The 12,861-nt window shown below is 39.2% G+C and overlaps 1 protein-coding gene across 2 annotated transcripts in view; it reads right to left on the bottom strand.

Moving 5' to 3' along the window:
* Positions 1 to 12,861, bottom strand: part of SLC39A8 (solute carrier family 39 member 8) — a 70,879-nt gene that overhangs the window by 36,389 nt on the left and 21,629 nt on the right. For both annotated transcript variants that reach the window (XM_067035550.1, XM_059067311.2), the window contains exons 3-5: positions 10,697 to 10,859; positions 3,222 to 3,391; positions 172 to 294 (exon numbers count right to left, since the gene is read on the bottom strand). In XM_067035550.1, the coding sequence (XP_066891651.1) occupies positions 172 to 294; positions 3,222 to 3,391; positions 10,697 to 10,859 (456 nt within the window). The remainder of the gene's footprint in view (positions 1 to 171; positions 295 to 3,221; positions 3,392 to 10,696; positions 10,860 to 12,861) is intronic.

Consider the following 12,861-nt stretch of genomic DNA (forward strand, 5'->3'; position numbering starts at 1 on the left):
TTCTTCTTATACTTATCAATATATTGATCCTTTTCTTTCTCTCCTCACATTCACAAGTCTAATAACTGAACTGTTCACATAATTGTAAGAATAAAATTCCTGCCTTTATTTGCCTATATAAAGTAGCTTTAGTGGGTAAAATATCAAACATTTTAAATAAAGTCCATTTACCTGACCATACGTCTTCAATAACATCTTAAGCGTTCTTTCAAAAAAGAAAAGTATGTAAAATCCACCAAACACAGCAACTGCCTTCTCAACGTAGTTGTCAATTTTGGGATTGAATCCAAATGCCTAAGGGAGAAAAAAAGGCAATTCAGGTAAGACCAAGTAATTTAATTTGATTCAGTAAATAATTTTCACCACAGTCCTAAGTCCATCCTTCACATCCAGGTAATACTGGGAATTTACCTGCCAAAATCATAAAACCAAAACTCTGAAATCTGAGTAATCAAACTGTAAGAGATAGCACTGAAGTCTTATAACAGAGGAAGTCCTATTAAATAAAGCCCCCAGAGCACCTTATAGTTTCCTAGCTATAACACCTTCAGCAATACTTGCCTTGAGAAAGTAAACTTTTAGCAGTAAAAGAGCAGCACTGATGCCTATAAGATAATCTTAGACATGGGTAATTAAGACAAATGAGACATTGATTATCCACTTTTTCTAAAAGTAATATATTTGCCCATAATTTCCAGAGGCAACTTTTTAAAGCAAATATGGCAGGTCACTTGGATTACTGTTTTTCCAAGAGAGAGCCCCTTGAACTTAGAGGATCCTAATAAGTCCTAAAGAGATAAAAAAAATCGAGGACTGAGCCCCAGAATAAGGAAGAAAAGATATAAGATACCAGGCACTCACACACACACGTACACACACACTCACAAATGATGAGAATGAAATAATTCATTGTTTAAAGGACATAGGACAAGAGCTGGAGTTTGAAATTATAGAGTCAAGATGTTCTAGGCAGACAAGAAATACAAATTTAAAATAAGTAAAATAGCAGGGGAGCATAACATGTGAAAAGCCACAGCTTTATACCATTCCACACATTGTAAATTTCCCCTCTGAACAGCAGTCTAGAATAGAAAATGCCTGGGTTCCTGTTCTACATCTGTCTCTGGGGAGACCTCATGCCACATCTTCTTTTCAGTGACTTCTCCGGACCTATTTACACAGTGCAAAAATGGCATAAAAATACCTACTCTATACAACTAACATGGTGGTTATGAAAATAAAATAGCAAAGGGGAAATAATTTTGCCACAAAAGAAATAACTATCAGGACTTCCCTGGTGGTGCAGTGGTTAAGAATCTGCCTACCAATGCAGGGGACTTAGGTTTGAGCCCTGGTCAGGGAAGATCCCACATGCTGCGGAGGAACTAAGCCCGTGCACCACAACTACTGAGCCTGTACTCTAGAGCCTGAGAGCCACAACTACTGAGCCCACGCACCGCGACTACTGAAGCCCGTGCACCTGGAGCCCATGCTCCGCAACAAGAGAAGCCACCACAGTGAGAAGCCCACACACCACAATGAAGAGTAGCCCCCGCCTGCTACAACTAGAGAAAGCCCAGGCACAGCAGTGAAGACCCAACACAGCCAAAAATAAAAAGTAGATAAATTTTTTTTAAAATTTTTTTAAAAAGAAATAACTATGTAAATTGGGGGTATTATTAAAAAGATAGATTCTCTAGTGTTTACATAATTCTCTGCTCATATCCATAATTCCCTAAGTATCACAGAAAGGCAAAAGAACCTCTATAAGTGCTGTTGAAGAAGTTTCTTATTTTCCTAATAGACATTTTAATGTATTATTACATTTTCAATAAAACAGGAAACCTCAAAATCATAAATGTACAATCCTCAGTCCACACACCATGTCAGTTTGTTTAATTTAATTTGACTCACCACAAATCAGGTGAGTTAAGATATATAATACTATATCAAATATATTACATATGATTTTTAAAATCAGAAAATCTGTTTTGTCATCCTAGCTTTGTTACTAGCTGATTATATGGCTGTAATCAAGTCATTTAATCCCCTTGGATTTTAATTTTTTCATCTCTACAATTGAGGCTTTGAAGTAGATGTCCTCCTAGGTCCTTTCTAGATATAATAATAATTTAAAAATCTATGACTTTAAGAAGTTACATCCCCACTTTCATCTATAGCTGTGAAAACGAACAGGAGCTTTAGTTATAATTTTCTAAAACTTATGAGCTGAAGGTGATACTGTATATTTTCTTTTTGCTCAGAGCTTGCCCCTCCATCTTTGTGTGTGCGTGAGTGGGGAGATACTGTCCACATGTATATGTATTTCTCTAGTTGCCCTTTGTGACTTCTTCCTGTTAATGTCTCTTTCTCCTTCCTGTCTCTTTTCCTCTCACTTATTCTCTTCACTCCATCTCTCTTCCTTATATGGCCACATTATAGATTTGACATAAAACATATATATCATGTGCTGATGAACTGAATAGCAAACTGTAGTCGATGGCAGATCAATAATACATTTTACCAAAGGAAAACATAAGCTGCTGTTCATTTATCAGCCCTCGATTGATTTTTATCCACAATCAAAAAGAATGAAAAGGTTTGTCAACCATGTCCTAATTTACCCTCTAGTCTTCTTTAGCTGTAGTAAATACATGGAGGAATTTTTCTTAACATCTTTATTGGAGTATAATTGCTTTACAAGGGTTAGTTTCTGCTTTATAACAATGTGAATCAGCTATACATGTACATATATCCCCATATCTCCTCCCTCTTGCGTTTCCTTCCCACCCTCCCTATCCCACCCCTCTAGGTGGTCACAAAGCACCGAACTGATCCATGGGGGAATTCTGTTGTATATCTTAGTAAATTTGACACTGTGTGCACTTCAGAATTAAATAATAATAAAAAGAGTGTAGAAAAATTAAATTTGCCAAATGTGAGACAGGATAGAGTCGTAAGGCCTTCCGAGGTGTCCCAGAGCAGGTCTGAGCACGTCCTGGCGCCTGGCCTCCCAGAATATTGATTTTCTCTCTGACGTTGACTTCCCCTGCAGCTTGGGACAAGCTTTTTCATTTGCTGTGATTCAGCTTTCTCTTATCCAAAACACTATAAACCAGACCATAAAATGCTGCAAGAATTATGGAGGCTTAAAATGTACAAAGTGCTGAAACATTTAAAAGAACCAATGATTCACAGAAACAAACAGCCAACCTCCTTACCTCTGGTATAAGTTGGAAAATTGCATTTGAAAATAGAGTCCCAATAGCCAGCCCCACAAAATAGGTCAAAATCTTAGGAAAGTAAGATTTCTTTATCAACGGAGTCAAAATCAGTCCAAGGAGAGATGCCAGATTAATAACTGTCACTGACAGGAAGCCATATCCCCAAACTGTGGATCAGAGGGAAAAGAGTAGAAATTAATTAGAGCACAGGAGCCAAATGACATCTTACTGTACATTAAGTCTGAAACACATTTCATCTTTAAAAGCTTGAAACAGGTATCTTCTTTAAAACAATGAAAGCTTCTCACTGAAAATTATATAGAAAATTACTGAGAATATAAATATCAATAGTAACACTGCCTATGCTTTCCTCAGTCCTAAGTCATCATTATGGGATTACAGACTTTTATAGCTTGCAGGGAATTTGAAGAACATCTAGCAGAGCGATCATCCGAGGCCCACGGGCTCCAAGCTACCTAGCTGCATCTGTGGCTCAAAGCCCAGTTTAAAACTAGGCCTTCCAGAGGACTAACAGAGGCAGTGTGGGTTTCGGGGAGAAGGTACGGGGTGACAAGGGCAAGCATATGGGTGGGGTTGTTAGCTTCAAGATGACCATAGTTGCTGACACTGAGCTGGTCATAATCATTTGTCTGCAGGCCCTGTGGACAGCACCTCCTCGGGGAAGACAGCACCTGAGTCCCCTGCCTGGGTCTCCAGGGAGCCCCAGGGCAGTGAGCACTCAAGAAGGGAGCACATGGCAGCAGCAGAGAGTGGATACGTTGCACAACTCACCCTACCGGGCTCGGACGAAGGCAACAATATCCCATAGAGTGGAGACAGTGGTGAAAAGGGTCGTGGAACATTCTTCATGTCTCCATCCTAGGGCCTGGCCCCCTAGTGGTGCTTAATAAATGTTCCTTAAAATGAAAAGAACGGATGGCGTCCTAAGGTCAATATCTCCCCGGTTATCCTAGAGGGGATGGTTTAAAAACAACATGGGAATGCGAGTGAAACAGACTGTGTGAACCGTACAGGGGCAGGTGGCAGTGCAGGCTGAGATACAAACTGCCCCCAGAACTGTGCGATGTTGGCTTTGCCTGCAGCCCCACTGACTGACTGTGCGCTAAGGACAGTGTGCAAGATTAGAAAGCTGCCTCTGCGTTGTCACTTCTTTAAAATGCCCAGAAAACATTTTTAAATGTCGGGGCACTTTCCTCATTGACACTATCAGTGGAGTATGTAGTAACACCAAATGCTTGGAGAGTGTTTGCCATGCTAAGTGACTAACCTGTATGAATTCATTTGATCTTCACAAAACCCTGCGAAGCAGGTACTACTACTACCTCCTTCATGCAGTTGAGAAACCAAGGTACGTTGAGTTCAAATCAGCTGCCCGAGTCATGTGAAGAGAATGCAAGATTTTGAACCCAGTCTGGCTCCAGGGCCCACATTCATTAGCAATACGCTTCATTACCCCTTAGAGGTAATCTAATTTTTAAAAAGCTCAAGGGACTCAACAAAACTGTGAACATCTTATATTGTGCTTCATGGATACAGGATTGCTCACCATTATTCTAGTGATTCTAACTACAAATAAGCCATCTTAGCGAACATTTACGGAGCCTAGGTTGTAGACCAACCTGTGCTTCCTGCCAACAAGGAGTTTGGGCCTTTGGCTTGGGGACGCTAGAGGGCACACACATACACAAAGCAAAACAAGGTAGCTTGTGCTGAGTACCACATGAAAAGGACAGATAATAAACATTACACTGTTACCACAAGAACCATCACAGCACCGACCATGCCTTTATCTTCTGCAGATATTTTCCTATCAGTTCCAGACTCCAAACCATGCCCCAGAGTCATCTCATGGGACTCACAAAGGTCCACCTCATTCCCATTTCTTACCTTATCACCTAAAGCAATACTACCCACTCCCCTCAGCATTTCCACTTCGAAGAAGTTCTCAACCCCACCTCTTCCTCCATGGTATAATCTATGTGTAGTTGCCCTTAACACAAACAGTCTTCTATCCCATCACTAGCCTACATGTGTTCATTCATTCAACAAATATTTATAATCTAATTAGGTAGACAAGATATATACAAGTTGGAAACTAAAATCAAAATGCAAAGAACTTTTTGAGTACCAAACAGAGGCAAAGCCACTACGCATATTAAACTCATCAGCTTCCCCTGAGAAATCCTAGTTCACTACCCTTGTCCACTGTCTCCATAAATAGCAGAAACATCAGGATCAATTTCAATTTCTCACTCTCCACAGCCAATTCCAAAGACAATTTTTGACCAAACTCTATGAATTTTGCTTGAGATATCTCACTCCACGTTCTCCATCCCATCACCTCCCACTCCTCATCTAGTGCACCATGACAGCTTTCTGTCTGGTCTTCCTCCTCCTACCTGACACAGCCACCAATCTTATTATCCTAAAACACAATTCTGATCATCTCGTGCCCCTATTTGCAGCTGCTCTGCATCAACAGACTGCCACACAACCACTCCAACGTTATTTACCCCCTTATCAACATGGCCTTTATGCAGACACAATGTTTTCCAAATATAGAATTACCTTTGCACTGTGCTTCTTTATCTGAGAACACCTTTCCTATCTTCATTGCCTGACAAAGTCACACACGGCTCTCCAAGCCAATGCAAAGACCTCCTCCATGAAACTTGCCTGGATTTTCCAGGCAGCAATCCCTTGCTCATCAAGTTTCCCATAGTGCTTTGAAGGTATTTGGGCCCCTCACCATTTCTTGTGTGCTACCATCATTTTATCACTTATATATTCATCTACATGATAAAAATTATAAGATTTTCAAGGACAGGGGCTATGTTTTATTCTTCCTCAGAGCCTAGAATGTTGCCCAGCAAATAGCACACATATCTTGATGAATGAATGAATGCCATATTTTCAAGGTGCAGCCCAGACCACTGTCAAAAAAATACCAACTCGTTTGCTCGTCCAACATTTCTAACCTTCCTTACTATTACTGCGCACATCAGAACCACTTGGGGAACTGTGGGAGTGGGAGCCATCATGCTCCAGGGACACAGCATAGTCTCCCCTTCTTGCACTGTTAGCACATTATTCAGGAAAAAAAGATTCATTCACCCACTCAATCTGAGCACCCAAGAATGAATTAGTGTAAGAATACTCCTTGGACCTCTCCATATACACATAGGACTCCCTCTAATGATCTGTTTCAGAGAAAATCCTTTCTCTCTGCTTCTTAGTGAACTCTGAAGAATTTTATTACATTTTCAAGGAATATTAGTAACAATAGCGAACATTTATTGAATGCCCACAATGTGTTAAGATTCTTCTAAGAACTTCACCTTTTTAAACTCATTTAATTCTCCTATTTCATAGAGTTTTTAGAAGAATTGAAATAAAACCAGTTAATTCAGACCCTGTAATACAGTAATTCTTCAATAAATGCTGTTATTATTATTTTTAAGTTAGTAAGTAGACATCATGTAAATTTTAGTTCATTTGGCTCACTGTTATACAATGAAAGATCAGCAAACCAGGAGTCAGGAGCCCTGGGCTCTCACCCCACCCCAGGTATGTACCTAGAGGAAGCCATTTAACCTCTCTGGAACATAGACTTATGTCATCAACTGTATTACAGAGCTGGACAGTGTGATTTTTCAGGGATACTATGAAGGATAAGATACTATTATTCTTATCTGTTATTTGAACTGAATGGTATTCTGTGATCTTAAAAAAAATGAGGCAACTTTGGACCATTAACTTATTGCTAAAATGTAATTAATCTCCTAGAGAATTGAATTTACCATCAGTTTATTACACTCATCAATATGAGTTTATAAAGTACCTGAGAGGCAATTTCAAAATCACAAACTGTAAGGTCTCACGTAAGTGAGATTCTTTTATCTGCCCATTGAAATATCAGAGTTTGGCTTGCTTTTATTTTGGTTTTTCATTCCCTTGAATGAGCTCAAAATTGACTCTATATTAAGTGAACTATTATATAAAGAATCCAGGGCATTTCATTGTTTAAAATATCATTTCTTTGTTAGAAAAGAACGGGCTTACACAGGGGCCAGGGAATAGAGTCAACCTATGAGCATATGTATAAGAAGAACGAAGACATATTTTTCCTACTCTGTCGTAGGCACTGTTCTAGGTACCTGTGTATATTAACTCATTTGATATACCCAACAATTCTATAAGGAAAGTACAACTATTATCTCCATTTTGCAGATGAGGCACAGAAACATTAAACAAGTCACCCAAGATTACACAGCTGCACGAAAATAAAACAAGATACTACACCAAGTAATGGCCATATGCAGCCAATCATCTTAGACTAGTAATGAATACTCTACTAGTATCCCTAATTCTCCGGAAACTTTTCTGTATCTTCTCTCACTCCATCCCACCCATTCTAGCCTTTTTTCAATTCCTAAGATAACGTGCGCCCTAAGAGGCATTTCTCTCTGGGTCCTGCATCCAAATACTTGGTGCTTTCCTGACCTTGTAACTTAGGAGTGTTGATTTCTCCATTTTATGGCTTTGCAGTATTGATCCTAGAATTCTTCCCCTTATTGCTTCCCACTTTCCTGTTCCTACTTCCTGGTTTCTGAGAGGGTAACCCGGGAATTAATTGGGGTTAAAACAGTTTTGAATATCAGTAATTAACCTGCACAGAGTAGAGGATTTGCTTTCTCTGAAGCCTCACCTCCTGTCCCCAGAAGTATGTACATGTCAGACATATTTCATGTAACAGATATATATATATATATATATATAAAATCTGTGTGCCAGATAATATTCTAAATGCTCTACAAACATTAAGTTATTTAATCTTTATAGCAACCCTATGAGAAAGGAATTATTTTAGATGAGAAAATTAAGGCAGAAAGACAAAGTCAAGTGCCCAACATAGCTGGAAAGTTATAGAGCAGGGATTTGAGCCTAGGTTGGCTGACTTTAGAATCTATGCTTTTACTACACTATATTATTAGTAAATGTTAGTACAGAAAGCATTTGCTAAATTTAGTTTTGAATAGAAAGTGCAAACTATATTAAATAAACTTGTAGAAATATAAACATATTCCCATTTAGTATATCCTCTGGAAAAAATATGGAAACAATAGCTCTGAAATTATTGTTACTCACAAAATCGCTAATTATATTGATAAATTATGGTTGGTAATTTCTATTCTTTGTATATGTAAATACAGAATACAAAAGAGAACATGGGTTCTGAAGCTGAGACAGCCTGGGTTTGAACCTGGCTCTACCACGTACAAGCTGTATAAATCTTGAGCAAATGACTTTGAACTCTCTGCACCTCGGTTTCCTTGGTTGTAAAATGGGAATAGTTGTTCCATCATATAGTTGTGCAAAGATTAATTGAGTTGACATACGAAAGAACTTGGAAAAGTATCGGTTATAGAAAGGACTACGTATAAGGTGGCTGTTATCATTATTTTTGTCTTTGTTGTTATCCCTTTTATTCATATATAGTCAGATTAAAATGCTCATATATACACAAAGGAATCCAAAAGTTAGTATCGGGCTGGCCAAAAAGTTCGTTCAGGTTTTTCATGTTACAGAAAAACCCGAACAAACTTTTTGGCCAGCCCAATAAAATAAGCACTCCCTCTGTTGAGGCTTCCCTTTTCTTCTTCATCTTTCCTCTCTTTATATTCTCCATCTATATTCACGTTAGATGTGCTCACTCAGACCAGTGGCCCCAAACGCCATCTCTGAGATGACAAATCTGCAGCCTCGACTAGTCTCTGAAATCCAAATATGTGTGTGCCACTGCCTACTGGACATCTCCCCTGGTGGGTCTACATCAATGTCTCGGACTCACCATGTCAAAACTTATACTCTTGGTCCCCACCACTCGCTTCCTCTACTACAAAGTGCTCCTCCCCAGTCTTGTCCATCCCAGGATACGGTGCGACCATCTATGCAGTTTCTCTGGCTTAAACTTGGATTCATCTTTCCCTCCCACACATCCAGTGCAGAGGCGAACCACATTAGCACAGTATCCAAAATCCATCCCGAATCTGACCAGATCTCCTTACTTCTCCACTCCCACCTTAGACCAAGCCTCCATCAAGCTGAGCATCAACCCTGGCAATAGCCCCCCGACCCATCTCCTTGCTTCTACTCTTGCCCCTTAACAATTTATTCTTCAAACTGCTGGTAGAATAATCTTTCACAAATCCAAATAAAATCACATCGCTCCCCTGTTTAGAACCCTACAGTGTCTTCATACCACATTCAGAATAAAATTCAATCAGTTTACCACACATTACCAGCCCCCCCTATCGGGCCACTGGCTACCATCTCCCACTCTCCTTCCTGCTCACTGTGCTCCAGACACACACGCTTTCTCGCTGTCCCTTACACATGTCAAGCTCACCACCAAGCTTATGCTGCTGTTCCCTGGACCAAGAATGCTGTCCCCCAGAGACGATCTAGCCATGGCCCTCTCCCTCTCCTCAGTCAGGACTCTTTGCAAATGTAATCTCATCAGAGAGGCCTCCCTTGAGCCATCGAAAATCACACTCACCCACCATCTCCTATCCTTGACCTACTTTATTTTCTTCATAGCATTTATCACTCTGAAGTTATATAATATATTGGCTTGTTTGTATAAATGTTTCCTATTTCTTTTCTTCGCTATATTGTAAGCCCTAAGAGGGCAGGGAATTTTTCTTCTTGTTCACTACTGAATGCTTAATACACAGAAAATAAAGGAACCAATAAAATGAGAATTAAAATACTCATGTGGGGCCGGTAACAATTTGGGAATACCAAGAAATCGCCCCTCAGCAACTGATTTATCTCATTGGTGAAAGAACTCTTCTACCTGTTTAATTAAGTATGTGGACTATACAGTAAGAATACACTTACTTTCTTATATTTAAAAATTTCTTTACAATATCTATGGCAACACCACTATAGGCACTTAAAAGAGTCACTGGCATTTCTTTTATTTATGAAAATTAAAGCAGTAATAACTCAGTACCTTAAGATTTAATCTAGAACCACACTAGTTCCCTTATCTCTTTACTGACAATGACAGATAAACTGACAGGTTTTAAAATAACATAAGTACAACGTAATGGAAATTGATCAATTATGACCCACATAGTGAATGTGCCATCCAATATACACAACATAAAACATGTATTGCTTAAAATCAAGAACTGAATTTTATAAAATTTTCCATTGGTACCAAGTAAAATTTTGACTCCATAAATAAAAGAGCATAACTTCTGAAGCTTAAATGAGTTCTAATTATGCTTATTCTAAAGACTTCCAGAATATAAGTATTTTTTACCAAGGGATTCTATGTAGATTAATTAAGAGCAATAAAGCAGAAAAAGAAGCATCTTAATTTCACTTTAGACTAGCTCACAGAGGCTTCAAACAAATGGGAGAAAAAGCTTGCAACATACCCTCTGAAAGACTTGGTTTTGTTTTGTGTTTGGGCCGATCTTTGCAAGGGTGAAAGTTCAATTGCTGTAAGACTGCTGGACAGATGACAGAGAAGTCTGAGCTGGTGATCTGCGTAGCATTTGAAAAGCCATGAAGGGAAAAGATCTCTTCGGCTGATAAACACTGAAATAGAAGAAACAAAGTAACCATATATGTGTCAACATAGTAAAAGCCTGCAAGCAAAGATACTGTAAACAGGCACAGACTATTTCCTCTAGACACACAACACTACCACTTTTTTTAAAAAAAAATTTATTTTTGGCTGCTTTGGGTCTTTGTTGCTGCGCACGGGCTTTCTCTAGTTGCGGTGAGTGGGGGCTACTCTTGGTTGCGGTGTGCAAGCTTCTCACTGCGGTGGCTTCTCGTATTGCAGAGCACGGGCTCTAGGCATGTGGGCTCAGTAGTTGTGGCATGCGGGCTTCAGTAGTTGTGGCTCACAGGCTCTAGAGCACAGGCCCAATAGTTGTGGCGCACAGGCTTAGTTGCTCTGCAACATGTGGGATCTTCCCAGACCAGGGATGGAACCCATGTCCCCTGCATTGGCAGGCGGATTCTTAACCAATGCACCAACAGGGAAGCGCAACGCTACCTCTTCTACAAAAAGTCACTATAAAAATGTATCAACAGATGAATGGATAAAGAAGATGTGGCACATATATACAATGGAATATTACTCAGCCGTAAAAAGAAATGAAATTGAGTTATTTGTAGTGAGGTGGATGGACCTACAGTCTGTCATACAGAGTGAAGTAAGTCAGGAAGAGAAAAATAAATACAGTATGCTAACGCATATATATCGAATCTAAAAAAAAAAAAAAAAAAAGGTTCTGAAGAACCTAGCGGCAGGACAGGAATAAAGATGCAGACATAGAGAATGGATTTGAGGACATTGGGAGGGGGAAGGGTAAGCTGGGACGAAGTAAGAGAGTGGCAGGGACATACTCACACTACCAAATGTAAAATACTTAGTGGGAAGCAGCTGCATAGCACAGGGAGATCAGCTCGGTGCTCTGTGACCACCTAGAGGGGTGGGATAGGGAGGGTCGGAAGGAGACGCAAGAGGGAGGAGATATGAGGATGTATGTATATGTATAGCTGACTCACTTTGTTATAAAGCAGAAACTAACACACCATTGTAAAGCAACTATACTCCAATAAAAATGTTTAAAAATATATATTATCAGTGGACCAACAGCAATTCACACAAACAGCATTAAAACAATTCTATATCCTCAATCCCCCATCTCTGTTTTTCCTCAGTTTGAACAGGTATTTTGTGGAGGCTACTGGAGTCACTCCGTATAGCGTTTCTTGTAGACAAACACACCTGGTTCCCTTACAATTTCATGGTTAAGAAATTCATCCATCCTGGACTGCAATAATAATCTCAATACATAAAAGTTGTTTTAAAGTATGTCTTTAGAACAAATTGTTGCTTGCTAAAATATCTATTATTCTCAATGATGGAGGGTAGCTTTTCTATATTACAATATTTCTATATTATAATGGTGCTAGGCTGTTTAGAAGTTCATTTAACTGTTAATAAGGAATAGAATCTGCATTAGAAAAAAGTTCTCTGCAGAAATAACTTTTTAAAAGTACCGTTTTACTCTTGGGCATATTTTAACTGTAAACTTTCTTCTATATACTTGCATTATTAAGAAGACTATTAAAAAAATTAAATGTGTTACTATTGCTAATAAATGTTATAAGAATTATAGAGTATGAAAAATACCCATTCACTCAAAGAAAAAAGTCTACCTTTAATAACTGCAAAGAACGTTTCTTTGCATACTTCAGCCAATATTTAAACCCCACTAAGACCTTAGCTTTGTACTCTGGACTGGATTGTGTCCTCCGCAAATGTATATATTGAAGCCCTAACCCCCACTGTGATGATATTTGGTTATGGAGTATTTGGAAGGTAATTAGGGTCAGATAAAGTCATGAGGGTGAGGCCCTGCTCCAACTGGATTAGTGGCTTCATAAGAAGAGACACCTTGCCTTAAGCAGCCATCTGCAATCCAAGGAGACAGCTCTTACCAGACACCAACCCTTCTGGCACCTTGATCTTGGACTTGCAGTCTCCAGTCTGTGAGAAAATTAATTTCTCTTGTTTGAGCCA

Source organism: Kogia breviceps, chromosome 6 (assembly GCF_026419965.1).
Source record: "Kogia breviceps isolate mKogBre1 chromosome 6, mKogBre1 haplotype 1, whole genome shotgun sequence".
Classification (NCBI taxonomy): Eukaryota; Metazoa; Chordata; class Mammalia; order Artiodactyla; family Physeteridae; genus Kogia; species Kogia breviceps.